The sequence below is a fragment of the Pseudochaenichthys georgianus genome, chromosome 10, assembly GCF_902827115.2.
Source record: "Pseudochaenichthys georgianus chromosome 10, fPseGeo1.2, whole genome shotgun sequence".
NCBI classification, from domain to species: domain Eukaryota; kingdom Metazoa; phylum Chordata; class Actinopteri; order Perciformes; family Channichthyidae; genus Pseudochaenichthys; species Pseudochaenichthys georgianus.
The window spans coordinates 41,695,525-41,712,819 of record NC_047512.1 but is presented as its reverse complement, the minus strand read 5'-3'; the positions used below and the strand labels follow the sequence as shown (position 1 = coordinate 41,712,819).

Sequence of the window (17,295 nt, the reverse complement as noted above, 5' to 3'; positions counted from 1 at the left end):
AGCTGCAGCTGATTCAGAACGCTGCTGCTCGAGTCCTCACTAACACTAAGAAAGTGGATCACATCAGTCCAGTTCTGAAGTCTTTACACTGACTTCCTTTGTGTCAAAGAATAGATTTCAAAAATATTGCTGCTGGTTTATAAAGCACGGAATGGTTTAGGCCCAAAATACATTTCTGACCTCCTGCTAAATTATGAACCATCCAGATCTCTCAGGTCTTCAGGGACTGGTCAGCTTTCTGTCCCCAGAGTCAGAACTAAACATGGAGAAGCAGCGTTCAGTTATTATGCTCCAAATATCTGGAACAAACTCCCAGAAACCTGCAGGTCTGCTGCAACTCTTACTACTTTTAAATCCAGGCTGAAGACTTTTCTTTTTGTCGCTGCTTTTAATTGAACTATTCATATCTTAAACTGCACTGTAACTTGTATCCATGTATTTTTCCTTTTAATGTTTATTTTATTAGCTTTTCTTTTTTAATGCTTAATGTCTTTCATTTTTTGTAAAGCACTTTGAATTGCCTTGTGTTGAAAAGTGCTATATAAATAAACTTGCATTGCATTGCCTTGCCTTGCCTTGCCTTGCCTTGCCAATACAAATACATTGCTTTTAAAATTGTTCTATGTGACACGAAAAAAAGGGGAAAATCGTGTTGGTGAACACGAATCAATAGATTAAATGTCGTGACTATAACACGAAATGCAGTGAGACTGTTATTTCAGGTATGGGGCTCCCACACTGCTTTATAATAAGATATTCAGCAAAGAGTACACAGTCTGTTGCTTCAATGGTAAAACAATAGTAAAACCGATCACACAATGACATTATAACAAATAATCTTCACTGGATGTACTCATCTCAGAGTCCCATAATACTAGTTTGTGATTTGAGTGACTAGTATATGGGAAATGTGGTATATTTAGCATTGAAAATGCCTGATTAAAATAGTAAAATAACTTATTGTTAATATAGTGATATTGCTGGAGTGACTTTACTATGTGGTCACTTCAATGACTGCTACGGGTTGTACATGAAATAATAAATATAATGGCAACCAAAAAATAAAATGAATTACTCTTGTTAACGACTCTAATGGAGCCATTATGTTAGCAAATTAATTAAACACCTTAGCATGAATTCGTTTTTCCACCAGCCAAGGTGTAAGCCAGTGACATATTTAACATGTTGTCCAATGTAGGAAAACACCAACTGAACACAAGGCAAACTGAAAAAATATATACAAAAAAATATAGCATTTATGCTAACAGGCAACCCTTACCCTGCAATGCACTGGAAATCAGACATAAACTGAAGGACTTTATCAGCATCTACACATTTTACCTTCTTAACTACAAAACAGAAATACATTGACCATTCTTATTCTGTTTTAGTTTTAGATTAGATGACACTTTCAAAAGATGTGTAAAACATGACAATTTATATCAAGCCCAGTAATTGACTTTTAGCTATATTGTGTCAGGGCTCTAAAAATGGCCATACGAGTCTGACTTTGACCAGACTTGAAATATCTTGAAAATATTACTTGGATTATTATTTACATTAATCTTTCAACTGATTTTCGTGAGCCTGTACATTTTCCTGTAGCTTAAAGGACAGCCAGCTGCATAGCTAACCAAATTGAACGGCAACTATCAGGTACTTTAGCCAAAAGTTAAGGTATCTGTCCATCGCTCCATAAAGCACATCAGTACTCTTTTCTGTCTTCAAACTGTCTATAATATCTTATGACATCTTAATTAAAACCCCAAACAGTTTCACTGGTGAAGTCTAGAGAATTACTCATGGTTCAATTTATGTACAGTTAACTAGTTCTAATTGTACCGCTTTAGTTGAGGTCAAGGAAAATATGAATGACCCATTTATATCAATCCAATGAAAGCCAATATCAAACCCAGCCCATATAGCATTGTGATTTCATTAAAACATAAAGCCCTTAGTTCAGTTTTGGTATGACAGGTTTATGGTGATGTTCTCCTGGGTGATGTGAAGTTGTCAACAAAGACATCTCAAACAATGGCAACTTTGCATTAAAAATAACATAGTCGACCAAAGGACTCCTTTATGTTTAGGTGTCAATCCAACCCCATAAAAAAGTGATACCCAAATGGTTATGACATTAAGTATATGTGGTTTGGGGTGGAAAGGCTAACACATCCTTTAAATGTAGCAGTGGAAGAGTATCTGATGATTTTACATTAGTCAGTTAAGCAGTTATCTTATTCCAACGTTCCGTCTTTATAGTGCACTGTGTGGGGCCACTATTTACTTTGTTAATCACATCGATGAGCCTACATCTGTCAGTTACATTTTGACTAAATGTTCACTATCTTCTCCAACTCCTCCTCTACCCGCTCTGCTTCTTCCTCCTGCGATACTTTGCAGTCCCTAATATCTTCCATCTCCACCATATCTTCCTTCTCTTGGACCACCCTTGGCCTAACCTCTGCTACAGGGGTCTCTCTACTTTGACTTGCAGGTTGAACAACACCTGAAACAAAGACATCTCCCCCCTGACCAAAGGCTCGACTGATTATTGCTCTTTCTGATTCAATCCTTGTTTCAGAAGTCTCTCCTTTCTGGTCTTTTATTAAGGTAGAGGATTCTACAGAAAACTCTCGGCTGCTGTCAGGGCTGGCTTTAACAACGGTCACACTACTTATTCTGCCCCCTACAGGTGAGGAGGGGGACAGAGTTGTGCTAGGGGACGGAGGCAAACTGCTCAGTCTGTCTTTAGAAAGCTGATCAGGTGGAGAGTAAAGGGCAGAACCTGGAGAATCGCCCTCGACTGGCGAGAGTTTAGCCGTTTTGAGAATCCCCACCCTCTGTAATTCTGTCTTTTCTTCAGTCGTTGGGGTTCTGGCTCCTTCCAGCACTTGTTCCTTTGGAGATAATGGGATAGAAAGCATATCCTGTTTCGTCAACGATGTTATGGACGTCAGACTTCCCGACTTTGAATTTGGACCCGGTGAACTTCTGGAGGCCCGGTTTCCGTCGACTGGAGCAGAAGAAGGGTTTTGTGGGGATACTGGAACGGTGTCAAGTCTGGGGCTACCAATCATAGCAGGTGAGGGACTTCGGACTTGTAATGGACTAGCACTTTTTCCAAAGGATGAAGATGGAACAGGTGATTGGCTAGTCATCGCTCGGCCTGATGGGAGTTTGGGGCTGGGAGTGAGGGCAGGGGAAAGAGTTGTTTTTGCAGCCTCTGGTGGAGTATTTCTTAAACTTAGTTTAGGGCTCGCTGTGACCACGGGTGAGATATGAGTTTTTAATGAAGTGTCTGAAGAGGGGGTCTTGATTGGGAATGAAGATGGAGAGGATGAACCTAAGCTTATTAAAACTTGGCTGGCACTCAATCCTGATTCCAGATCAGCGCTGGAGCTTGGGTCCGTGGGAGTTTTGGTAACTGTAAAACATGTGCTAGAACAGGGTTCAGGTCGAACGATAAGAAGGACAGGAGTTAAACCCGGAATGGATCCATGCATAGGGGCAATTGGAGTAGAGGTCTGTAGAGGCCCAGGATCAAATGCATCTTCATTTTTTGACATCTTATCCTCGGTCGTAGATGCTTGTCCAAAAGATGGAATGGCAAGAGAAGTGGGTGCCGAAGCTGATGTATTCCCAACGGAAGGTTTGATCCCCAGGCCTGTATGAGGTTGAGGACTAGGCTCATGTTTAGAGCCACCCTCTGGACCAGACTTGGAGCCAGGGGACTGATCCTTAGCTTTGGAATAGGGAGAATTAACAGAAGCTGAAGTTGTATTCTCATGTTGAGGTGAAGCAGGCGTTTCATTCTTTAAGTTCTCCGCTTCAAGTTTGATACCAGGTTTAGTACCACGTTCAAATGCGACTTCAATGTTCCCTGCCGGCAGAAGTTCCTCGAGAACTACAGGTTGCTGCTGAATAGCAAATCTTACAGCTGCAGTGTCCCTGCCTGTCCCCTCTCTGACTTTAATGCCGCTGGGGTCGCTGCCACGCCTCAGCCCGAATATGCTAACACTCTTCTTGCGTTTCCCCACATTCGGAGCCACCCCGTTGGAGCCGTCGAACATGCTTCTCAGATTGTAAACACCCTCCTTCCGCTCCTCGCTGTCCTGGGATTGGTCCAGCTGGTCCCCTGAACTGCCCAATGGATTAGGACCTCCATGGAGCTTCTTATCAGTGTGTATCACCCTGAACCTGAATAGATTATGATACATTCAGGATTATGAGTTTTGCTACCCCTTCCCAACATGCACTAATTACAAAGTAGTTGAATTGTTACCTTCCAACAGAGAAGACAGTCTGCTCTCCAGGTCGTTGTTTAATACGGGGGCTTTGTCGCCGGCCCTTTTTAGATCGGACCTGAGCACACAGGTGGCAGGAGTTGTGGCCGGTGCCTGAGTGGACTGTGTGGTGATGGGGAGGAACACCACCAAGGGACTCCTTACGCAGCCTGAGCATAAAACATCATCAGATCAGTAATATGAGATATAAGATAAGAGTTATTTTGTGGATGTACATACGTATTTATACACTCGCTTCCACATAACCATATTGTTTTCCACTGGACCAAGAGTGAAATCTGGAACAGGTGTTGGCAGTGTGTTCTCCGTCAGGGAGGTGGAGTTAGGACTTCAACAGCAATTGGTGCACTGGACTCTTGATAGTTTATAATAAAATTGTGTCATATTTGTCTGGGCAGTCATTGGTCATTTCTATCATGAAAAGTGTTCCTATTATAGTGGTATGAGAATTGTTTTGGATGTGTGTAGTCTAAAGCTAGAACTAAACTCCTCCTGGTTGAATGTAAGCCAACATGTGGGTGTTGTTTGGTCCCATTGAGAATAACACTTGTTAAAAGTACTTCAAATGCTTTACTTGCTACTTACAGGGAAATCAGTGACATTATGATTCTTTAAAAAAAAAGACAATGTTTACATTAATTTAGGGGATTCCAGAATTGAAGGAGCTAAATTAAAGAACATTTTTCCCTCTGACATGCAGTAAACAGCAAATGTGTCACACTACTACAGACTGCTGGACCAGCCTACCTGGGGTCGTGGCGCACACACACATTCTGGTTTCCAAACATCTCATTGAAGGCTTCCATGTTAGCTAGAGGTGACAAAAGGAAAATACATATGAGGGTGGTACTTACGGTTAGAAAGATTAGCTAATGGAAACCTTTTTGATCTGAATGGAATTATAATGTAGAATAAATACATGATGCCTTGAAGGGTTACGGCAGTGAAAAAGAAGAGTAAAATAGAACACAGTAAAGGAGAAGGATAAAGGACTAAAGGAAAGACTTATGTGTCCTTGGGCAAGACACCTCACCTGAACTTGCTCCTGTGGGTATTGTCCACAGTACATGACCATTGCATGTATGATATGTGTAATGTGTATTTGTTAACGCGCTTTGAGCATCTGGAAAAGCGCTATAATAAATGTAAGGAATTATTATTATGTTGATTCTTTGGAACTTTAACAGAAATGAATCCAAAATACTATACAGAAGTTATTTAGTCACCTTCATTTTCAATAATGCATTTGAGGATCTGCTCCACAGTGTCCTGGTTCTCCTCATCATCTTCTGGAACACAGTAGAACAAGGAAAAGGATACACTTTTAAATATTGCAGAACATATCAAATGAACTGCTTGCAGTCGTGTGAAAAGGGCCAAGACTGAGTTGAAGTTCTTTCAGTTTGTCTATCAATGCTGCAGGAAGTGTACCAGCAATCTCGCAACAAGGACTTGAGATAGAGCAAGTATGTGTGTTTGCACTTTAGTTTGTGGGATTTGTGACATTACTGCCGTTGACGGAGATGAGTCATATTCATGTTTTTCTCTTGATGTTAACACCAGGCCGTTGCTCAGTCCTGTGCATTAGAAAGGTGGCTTGGTACTCTGAGCCCTTCCATTCTGTCCATTCACAGAGCACGTGTATTAGTGTGTGGACTTAGAGGTTCCATGTCTATTCTCAACCCACCGTCTGCATTTATGCTGATCTTCTCCTCCTCGCCCTCTTCGTCCTCCAATTCTCCGGTGCGGCAGCGGTAGCCCTTCTTCTTCAGGAGGTGGCAGACAAGGAAGCCAAACAGTCCGGTGAGGAAGAAGAGGAAGACCACCACAAAGATCATGTAGGGTGGGGGCTCATCCCCCCCTTCAGAGACTTCTAAATCAGTCATAACGCCGGTTTAACCTGAGACATGGAGAGACAGATAAGAATAATCGTTTCTGCGTACTTTCAGCAATTTCAGTTTTAACTACCAAAGTGAAAACATGATGTTCAGCTCAGCGTGGGACAACTGGGACATTAGAGTAAAACACACATGTGTGAGACTGTACTGTGTTGAGCTGTGTACTATACAATGTTTACCATCTTAGTTTAGTATGTTAGCATGCTAACATTAGCTAATTAGCGGTAAAAGGAGTATTTGGTCATAAAGCAAAGTATAAATCCATCCATAATAATGGAGGCATTTCACTCAAAACCACATACCTCAAAGTGGAGCAAGAGTAAATGTGTCTTATTAGCTTAATGCTATGTTGCTTGGCCCAGATAAAAAACATGAGAAAGACAGCCACTTACATTATACAACATCCACATAATACCCACATATTACAGACACATTATATATATTATATATATATATTATATATATGTTGTCTTACCAGATAAAAGCTATAATGACAGAGTAATCAGTAAGGAATCTAGTCAGTGTGAGGACATAATGTGTGGAGAGTTCTACAAGCTGAATAGAAGATACCTTACTTTGAGTATCCCCCCCCCCCACACCTAGCCTCGGTTTAGAGAGTTAAACCAATCAAAAGGCACTGGCTTGGGGGTGGGTTTAAATTGCCTTATGTTGCAGAATGGTTAACATCAGGAGTCTGTCAAACAAACTGAATTAGATCAAATTAGCCTTCTGGGAAATGTTCACAAACCAGACAGACCAGCCGTCATCAGCAGTTATTTGCCTCCTATCCTCTCTGCCAATGAGACTCTCAGCCAGAAGACCTACACATGATACTCTTTTCAACCATTCTGCCCTCGCTAAGTGCCTCTTACCAAATGTGTTTATTCTAGAACCTGTACAAATATTATCAAACCAGAGAAACATAATTCTGGGGCATGGAGTGAGACAGGAGTCCTGTCTGAGACCAACACAGTTTCCTATTTACCTCAAAAAACAATCCCCAGTCCTACGTCTCCTTGAGATGAACATTAAGTTCCTGCTCAACGCCAATTAAATAGTTCCAAATGTCAACAGAAGAGGGTTTTCAACGACGTCATGGTAATCCAGAGGAGAGACAAGTCTCAGTGAAATAGACACAACTGCACCCTGGGTAACGCCGTGCCAGAACAGAGCTCACACGTCTATCAGGCGGTTCCAACCTGGCCATAACACAAAGTGTTATACGGCTTGGGGAGCTTTCAATGCAAATAAAAGCCATTTGGAAAAATATTTCATGAATATTGCTCAACATCTACGATTCTCTTTCCAGGCCAATTTTGTTCCCTGTTTCAAAACAAGAATTTGAAAACCAAGTCTGAAGCACCCTGAGTAATGCTTGCAGAAATAGCTACCCGATAACAACTATCTTGCTCAACTGAGCAATCAGCAATCTCCAAGTGTCCCCCCCCCTTCTGGACCAGCTGCTGATACGTTAAACCCCTCAGTCAGAAGCCAGACACCGTCCTCCATCATACCGGACTAAGCTATTGACAGACGTTTAAGCTTTATTTCTTTTTTATCTTCCACTTGTTTTCTTAGTCAGCTTAAAAAAATGAATAATTACATAAATAAAGAATATTTTTAAGCACAACAATGCAGATATACACACACAGCATAGCATTATGCCTGATATTGCTGTGATGTTCTCACTTTAAATACCTTTTTGTTATGCAATTGCTATAGCTATAATCCCCTACAAATACAGTAACCGAGCAGCATTATTGGTCTTTCTTCCTGTATGGCTGATATTGTGGAATACTACATATTTCTTACCATCTCCCTGCCGGTCCAGTGGAAACATCGGAACATGTCAAAGTCAGCATGATCAATGTGAAATAAGAAGTTGAATAAGAAGCTAAAAGCAGCAGTGTGTGCCCCTCCTGCGTAGAAGGGGTTCCCCTCAGCCCCACCTACCTGTCTATCTACAGATGACGTGTGTGAGTACACACAAATGTACACAGCCATTTAATATGTGCTCTAATTATAGGTACATAATAAATGATGTCCATCCATTTATGTATATGACCTGTTTATGCACAAAACATGAAGTTTTAATAGTGCACACACACACACACACACACACACACACACACACACACACACACACACACACACACACACACACACACACACACACACACACACACACACACACACACACACACACACACACACACACACACACACACACCCCCCGTTAGAGCAGGACTTAACATATAGCAGCTTATCTTGGCCCCCCTACTACTGACTTATCAGGGTCACACACACACACACACACACACACACACACACACACACACACACACACACACACACACACACACACACACACACACACACACACACACACACATTAAATTAATAGTATTGCTTTCAACAATCCTAACACAGTTATGTGTAATTTGTTGACATTATACATTTCATCAGAGTCAACATTTCAGTTTTTTCAGTGCACTGACAAACACACACATGCACACACACTGCATTGTTAAGCATTGATATCATTTAGGATGGGATTAGCGCAACATTAAACACCTTCCCCTGTAACGTCGTCATGTATCTATCCGTCCGTCCGTCCGTCCGTTCATCCATCCATGTTTTATGACTGTAACAGGGCACCGTATGTCTCACCTGGAGCAGGCGCCCCATGCACTCCACAGAAGCCTTCACCGCGTGTCCCCCTCCCGCTTCCCGGTCTTGCTGTGCTGGTCCTATCGGATAAAGGCAACAAGACATAACCCTGTATTGAGTGAAGGAGAACAAGCTGTACCCAGCATGCCGTTCTGCAGTGTAGCAGATCATGCTTGACGCAGAGGGTGTACCAGGGTACTTCTGTGTGTACTGTCAGTCACTGCGCTCAGGTATCACACCGTCTCCGTAGGACCAGATAGCGCTGGCTCTGTGCTTCAGTTAGTGTGGTCCAGTTGGGGATGTGGTTTGGGTTCTAGACCTGTTGTCAGGCTGCTAGCAGAGTGAGAGGACTGTTTCTTAGTTTGAAGCAGGTATTTTATTCCTCTTAGTTTGACTTTGAGCTGTAATGGGATTTAGCATTATTTAGTAGGCTTTAATTCTAGTTGTTTGTGCACCTACAAGATGCTTTGAAGGACTCTGAATCCATTATGTTGTCCAATCTGGCCGACACCTGGTATGTGCCGGATTGGAATTGGTTCTTTGGCAGATTTGATGTAAGCCAGCTTTTTAAAAACATTTGACAGTAAATGTGGCTTTTTGTTTCATAGAATGCCCTGCATGCGTTCCTTCTCATGTACATTCACTGATGGGTTCAATATTTCCCAGTTCTGTTTTCTATGACTCAGAAAGTGTCTGTGGTGTCAGGTAAAAGTTGCACAAAAGTGCCGGAAAGAGGACAGCGGCTGTAGACTTCCAGTAAAGTGCATTATTTGATCTGTATCTGAAGGCTGGTAAGCGGCACTGTGGTCTGCTGCAGGCAGCGGTCAATCAATTCATGTCTCACCCTTAATGCAAGTTTATTTTTGACAATTTTTCGTTATGTCAGCAGGTTTGACTGAAACACAACATCCCTTCTTGTTATATCTAGTTAATGACCATGGATGTGATTTAATCTAATAAAGCTACAGATGCAGGAAGAAACACAGTGAGAGGAGATACTTATACACATTCTCTCTCTATGAGACACACACAGCTTAAAGAGGCAGAGAGGTGACTCAGCACAATCATGACCTCCACAGAATCCTCTCTCAGTGACGTGTGTGTGTGTGTGTGTGTGTGTGTGTGTGTGTGTGTGTGTGTGTGTGTGTGTGTGTGTGTGTGTGTGTGTGTGTGTGTGTGTGTGTGTGTGTGTGTGTGTGTGTGTGTGTGTGTGTGTCTATAACAGTGTGCTCCAGAAGAGGGGGTAAGCTGGCTAAATGAACACCATGAGCTGAAATGATGCAGCAAACCATGGCCTCTGTAAATGGAATTACGTGTAAACTTTAGGTTTAGTCAGGTGTATTGTATTACATGTACCTCTTAGGCTTAAATGAGAAGCACATACAAGCGTAAGTGGGTTTTATTTTGATTCTAAGATGTTCGAGGGCGGCGCAATGATGCGTTGACAGCAACCCACCGTAGACTCCCCTGAAATCGTTGACTTCTAACCAGTGATGTAAAGTAACTCAGTACATTTACTCAAGTACTGTACTGAAGTAAAATGTTGAGGTGCTTGTACTTTACTTGAGTACTTCAATGTTTTTCTACTTTCCTTCTACTCCAACAAATTTCAGAGGTAAATGGTGTACTTTTCCTCCACTACATGCATTGAATACCTTTAGTTACTTCACAGATGTGGATGAATGATGTGAAATATAATCAAGTGTTGAATCAGACTTTAGTTCCACCTGGAGTAAATCCACAAGCTACCCTGCAGTCTACAAAGTACTTCAGACTAGCTGCACCTTCACCAGCTTTGAGAAAACTTTCATGATCAATCATTATAACACATATCATATATATTATTCTGAAATGGACCAATCTGCACAACGACTACTTTTACTGTCTTTCACTATATTTAGATGAGAATACTTTTCTACTTTCACTTGAGGAACATTTTGAATGCAGGACTTTTACTGTAACAGAGTATTCCTACACTCTGGTACTTCTACTTTTACTTAATGACACACTCTGAGTACTTCTTCCATCGCTACTAGAGGTACATTGTGAACTGACTACACTGAATGACCAGTGTCGAAGCAGTGGAAGTGACTGACTCACATTGTTGAACTTTTCTCTTAGACTTTAACTAACGAAATAACTAATCAACTAATCATGTGAAAGCACTTTAGTAAATGATTGACTTTTAGTATTGTATGAAGCGGGACAGCAAGAACATAAATCCAGTATCCATGTATTATGTGAATATGGTGTCAGACAGCTCAGAGAGGTTCCCTTGGTTGGACCACTTCCTCTGGTTTTTCACCCTCAGCTTTATCATCACCCACACTGTCAACTCCACCATATTAATCCTGACTTTCATCATCACCAGCAAGCTTCTACTTTAGGGAATCCATATGTGTGTCCAACTAACACTTTTGCAGGAAATCCAACTTCGCCTTTAAATATTTTTCTGAATCGTTCACTTCACCTTTTAGAAGAGTGAATGACCTCAGCTAACAGTATGTCATATGGATTTTTTTTCCTAACTGTTTAGTACTGTCTGTTAATGGTCTGTATGAAAGTCTGACAAATCTGTCAAACAATTAAACAGGTAGCAATACTAAAGTGTAGAAATACTTTGGAAGAAGTTAATACATCAAAATGTAGTATACATTATAGTAAAATTACTTGTTGTTATGTTAAAGTGCACCTATCATGCTATTTTTAGGCAATAGCATAGGTCTTAGATATATAAAAAATATAAAAAACATGTCTGAGAAGTGTTTTGCTCAAAATACCAAACAGATCACCCATTATAGCCATGCCTCATATCCCTCTATTTCACTTCCTGTTTCAAAAGTGCTGATTTTGGGTATAAAGCTGTAATAATAAAAAAAATTGATAAAAAAAAGGAGGAGGCTGAGCTCATGCGGGACCCGGCAGCTACTGTCTAAACTAAATGCTGCCGTGATGAAACGCCATATCATGGATTATCAAGGATTATTCCTGAAACAGTATGGAGCTCAAAGGCTTTCTCTCTTGCCGGTTATACCACAAGGTGAGTTCCTTTTATTTCCTGCTTCTTCACACCAGTGGCGAGCCGTCAGGGCCCTCTAGGCCCTTTCTGATGGCCTAAGATATTCCAAAAAATAACATTTGAAAATAATATTTTTTTAGTTATATTTTTCATTAGTTTTACCAAAATAACTTGATTTAATTGTATTTAAAATAACATATCCAAAGAAATACATCCTTTGAATCTGCCTGTTCAGTTTCTGTTTGAATGTGAAGGGTTAAATCAGGGGTGTCAAACTCAATTTCATCGTGGGCAACATTAGCATTATAGTTGCACTCAAAGGGCCGGTTGTAACTATATAAATATACATATATAAATACATAATATACATGAAATAATGTATTATATTATAGTATTGCCTCTGCATTGGATTATTATTGGATAGGGTAATAACTTCATAATTAACTACGTCTGAAAGCAGAAGTCTAGGGCAAATAATTGCAAGTCTCTTCAGTGCGCATGTCACACAATGAGATGCATTGTGGGACATATAGTTTAAGGGCAACGTGCTTCTGTAAAATAAGATCAAATAAAAATGGAATTTTATTAATCCCCGTGGGGAAATTCAGTGGTTTAACAGCAACAGGGTAAGATTGAAAAACAGGAGAGCACAGATTCACACAGATTAATAAAATTAAGGATAAATCAAAGATAAAAAAAAAGAAGATAAATAACTATAAAATAAGAAATTAATTAAAATGAACATATATAGATATACTGTAAAGTAGCATGTAATCGTATAATAAACGTATTATATTCTTTGCAAGCTCTTGCGTGCCACATAAAATGAAGTCGCAGGCCGGATTTTGGCGGATCTAACCTCCTCTAGTGGGGTCCGGGGGCATGCTCCCCCGGGAAGATGTTTTTTTAAATATTGAAGTTAAAAGCATCAATCTGGTGCACTTTGAGAGCAACATTGAGAGATCTATGGATACATCTCTCAACACCCATATGAAACAGAACTGTGAACAGATTTTCTTTTTCTTTATGGATATTTATTATATCTATTGGGGGAGGGCAGGAATGTCAAATGGGAGGGCCTGGCCCTCCCACGGTGCCGGGTCTGAGATAGATAGATGGGTTATTAAGCCTACATTATTTTGTGTGACTGTACCTGCAGTTACTTCCTGACTTCCATCACTTTCTCTCTCTCTCTTTCTCTCTGCCTGTCCTGTCTCTTCCTTACCAAAGCTGAGCTTCGACTGACGTAGTCTTTTCATTATATCTGAGTCAGTGTAAAAAGAAAACAATACAATGTTATATCTTCAATGTTTTACTCCAATTGAAATGAAAGAAAAGCATTACAACGTTTGTTAAAAGGTAATCCTTCTGACATTGGATGAATGTAATTAACTTTAGCTCTCTAGCTAGTTTATTCACGTAATTTAAACCAAAGTTTAGCCTATAGCTGCAATATAAGTTAGTGTGCATGTTGTCGGACGTCCACTGACTAACGTAGAGCGTTCACACAGGATCTGCTGGTCATATGATGTCCTGATGAACAGAAACACAAGCAGCCCGCTGGACTCAGATCTCTAGATACCTCATCACTCCTCCGCTGCTCCGATACAAGTCCGGGCTGCGGTGGTTTGTTGATACATGTCGTCTTCTCCTGTTTGCATAAATCGAGGCTATGTAGTTATGCAGCGCCGCCATCGTCAGTAAATGGAAGTACTACAATGAACCCTGTTTTAGTTTTGTTATACACACAGCTCGGAAAAAATTACAGAGGTCCGGACCTCGGTGACCTCAATGGTGGATACGGCCCTGTGTCAGGGTTTCCGTTAGCCGGTAATTACCGGTTTTTAGCTGGTAAAATTTATTAAAAACCAGTAAATTCAAAACCTGCCGGTCAAAATGTCTGGTAATAATTAGGGAGGCTCCGATCGATCGGCCGCCGGTCATTATCGGCCGATATTCACTCTTAATAGTTTGATCGGTGCTCTCTATAAAGGCCGATCAGGAGAGCTGGATCTGATCGATATGGACATAAACGCGAGTGAAGTGTAACCGGACGCGAGAGAGAGATCAGATCAGCTGCTGAGTCTGACCGAGACACGCAGCTCTGCATGAGCACCCGAAGCCCCGCCCTCTGTTTAGCGAGCTGCAGGAGCTGCATGAGAAACTGACGGGCTGTCAGGCAGAGTCCTGCACGGGTCTGATTTTCAAGACCCGCTCCCGCCCCGCACCCGCGACGTGCAATACCGAACCCGCCCCGCTATACCCGCACATATTGCCAATTAGTTCCGCAACCCGACCCGACCCGTCGGCACAAGATCCGCAACCCGACCCGAACCCGCATAGCCTATATGAGCAGTGAAAACGTGCAGTGGCATATTTGTCTCAAAAAGCGTGGGATGTTGGTTATTTTCTCCATCTATAGGATGACACCAAAAGCTTCCCAGACGTTGGATTTCGCTCTTGAGGAAGTGTTATTGAAAATGCTGTATATTCTCCACTAGAGAGCTTCACCTCCGCCATTTCAAATGTGGCGCGTACAGCAGCAGATCGATGCGCTGCAGAGGTTATGATTATGCACGGTCCCGCGGGGGAGAAGTCTGAGGATTTAAACATTAAACTAAATTATTATTATTTTAATATATTTATTATGCAATACCCGCGACCCGACCCGCATCATCTTTGTTTTACCCAGAACCGAACCCGGAAAAAAGCGTTTGAAAAAATACCACTCGCGAATCACCTTTTTTGCGGGTCACCCGTCGGGTACCCGCGGGTACCCGACCAGATGCAGGACTCTGCTGTCAGGAGAGAGAGAGAGGGGAAAAGAGAGGATCCGTTTCTCCCGTGTTATTATTCAAATGTAATGTAAACGTTTGAATAATGTACGTTATCTACTACAAGTAGTTTGTTTGAATGTAATAATTATGTTGTTTGTTGTTTGTGGAATCATTTATTGAAAAATTAATCTGAATTTTTCGATCTGTTACGATTATAACTGAAGCAATATAAAATGAGCCCCGTGAACTGAGTTTTAAACTGAAGCATATCTGCTCATAGTCCGGTAATTACCTGCTAACGGAAACTCTGCTACACAACTCTTATTATTATTGAAATATGACCGGTAAGTTTCAAATTAGTCCGGTAAAATAAATTCTGCCCGACATTTGACCGGCGAGGAAAAATCCTAGCGGAAACCCTGCCCTGTGTGTATCTAATAACGTCATCACAATCGGCACATTGATATGCAAATTAGGCATTAACTATAGTTAACGCCTAATTAGTTTTATTTCCATTAGAGTGAAAGAAAACATGGAAGCAAAATAGAACAAAAATAACAAGTACATGAAAAACCGATATGTTTGCCTGTAATGTCCTTAAACAGTAACTTCATAATTTTGATTGTTGGCTGCTCATTTAATAACTATTAATTTGACTAGTTTGATGTCTGCTCTTGTGCATTGTGAATACTAAGAAGACCATTGTCTCTGTGTTAGCTGATTATTTGTAGAATTATGTTGAGTATTAAACAATTGCTTGAGTGTGAGGGTATTACAAATAAATTGGTCAGTAAGTCAGAGATGTGCAACTATATTTAACTTTTTGTTTTAAAACATTTTTTATAAATGATTATGGGAAGTGCCCTTTTTCTCACTTGAGCACACGCCCCCCAAAATGTCTGTGCACGTCCCTGCCGGGGACACATATGTATGTATAAAAGACATCAAAAAGTGCATTTTGCATGATAGGTTCCCTTTAAGTCTGATAGTCATAAGTCTATTTCTTTATTTAGAGATGAATGTGTTTGGTGTGGAAGATTTCCTTACACGTTTTTGTCATGTCAAACATCACTTTTCCACGCACAACTCCCTATCAACGAGCCGTAGTGAACAGAGACGGAGACAGCTCGAGCGAAACTTGTGTGCGTGACTTCCGCTCCACGTTACTCCATCAGCACTGACATGTTAATATTTGAATAACGTCCCGTGGGAGGCCTGGGAACTGAGCTCTCTTCCCCCCGACTGAAGCGACTCCTCTATTCCAGAACATGCTATTCTGTCCATGTTCTCAGCACTGAATACAAGCCTGTCCACAGTTAATGGAAGTATTTCAGTCCTCTTCACCTTGGGCCGTCCTACAGCAGCCACTCCTCTCCCAACGTGCCGCTGCTCTTTAATTATGTAAAATATTCAATCTACAGCGGCTTTACGTTCGACAGCTACCAAGGTCTAAAACAAGGTATATGAATACTTTAATTAAATCATTTGGCGCTGCTCTTGTTCGGCTGACACAAAAAGCCAATTACCACTATTCCCAAATGTAATTCACATTGCCTTTAACAAGGTAACACGCAGTTTGCCAATGGCAAGTGAGGCGCAGTGTGTTCCGCCGCAGGAATAATAATACGAAACATTTCCAAACTTTTAATGTTGATATAAGAGGATATTATTGTATTAAATCATATCTACCTTTTTCTGAAACATTTTGGGTTTAGTATTTTGTTACATGTGCCTACCTATAGGCAGAGCAGACTGGGACTACAAATCATTTCACGACGGGGGTGCATAATTTGACACAACACCGGAACGTCCCGATGGCCATCCGCCACTGCCTATAGGTAGAACCATCAAAGTGCGAGATTTCCCCAATGGAGTTTGGCTTGTCACTTTTCATGCAGGACACAGGATGGGGTTTATGGTACACCGTATAGCACCATCACCTACAGTAACGCTGATTCACTGCATGATCCTCCCCACCCTGTCCAACTATACCAACACCACATCGACATCTACATCTCTAGAACTGCGACCAGCCAAAGGGTCGCACACAGGGAGACCTTATCTAACCTTATCTGAAGGTTAAATAGAGAATCAGACAGTATATTAAAACAACTGCTACCTATTAGAGCACCAAACAGAGAGATGTAGCGTGCGACTCACCTTCAGACAGGCAGGGGCACCGCCCGCTCCTCGGATGCTGTCCCAGGCTGCAGCCTGCTCATGTCCTCTGGAGCAGGGGCTGTGCTGCTGAGCAGGGCAGGCAGGAGCACAGGAAGCTGCAGGGCATCTGTCGGGCTGCTCCATAGGATACTCCTGCTGCAGACCTAAATGTAGCATGTCTTTATGCAGAGAGTCAGATGAGCTCCACGCAGCCTCATGTGCTGTTGTATTCCCTCCACCCATTCTAACTATATCCAGAACACAAAACATGTATCAAGTTAATTATTTAGATAAATAGTGTTTTTCAATTAAATGAGTTTTGCACAATTTAAAAAAAAACGTGCAAGAGGCAAAAAACCCATTTACCTAAATAATGTTAAAATCACAATTTCATACAAAACGCAAGGACAATATACAAACAATTGCTTGTGTAAAATGGCAAACTTTAAGAACAACATACAATA

General features: G+C 41.3%; 1 protein-coding gene across 1 annotated transcript; it reads right to left on the bottom strand.

Moving 5' to 3' along the window:
• Nucleotides 1–1,760: 1,760 nt before the first annotated feature.
• On the bottom strand, nucleotides 1,761–16,899 carry rell2 (RELT like 2). Its single transcript, XM_034093394.1, has 7 exons — nucleotides 16,832–16,899; nucleotides 8,876–8,955; nucleotides 5,995–6,207; nucleotides 5,534–5,596; nucleotides 5,055–5,118; nucleotides 4,286–4,456; nucleotides 1,761–4,200 (listed from the first exon to the last, which is right to left on the bottom strand). The coding sequence occupies exons 3-7, from the start codon at nucleotides 6,191–6,193 to the stop codon at nucleotides 2,334–2,336; spliced, it is 2,364 nt and encodes a 787-aa protein (XP_033949285.1). The 5' UTR covers nucleotides 6,194–6,207; nucleotides 8,876–8,955; nucleotides 16,832–16,899; the 3' UTR covers nucleotides 1,761–2,333.
• Nucleotides 16,900–17,295: the final 396 nt, after the last annotated feature.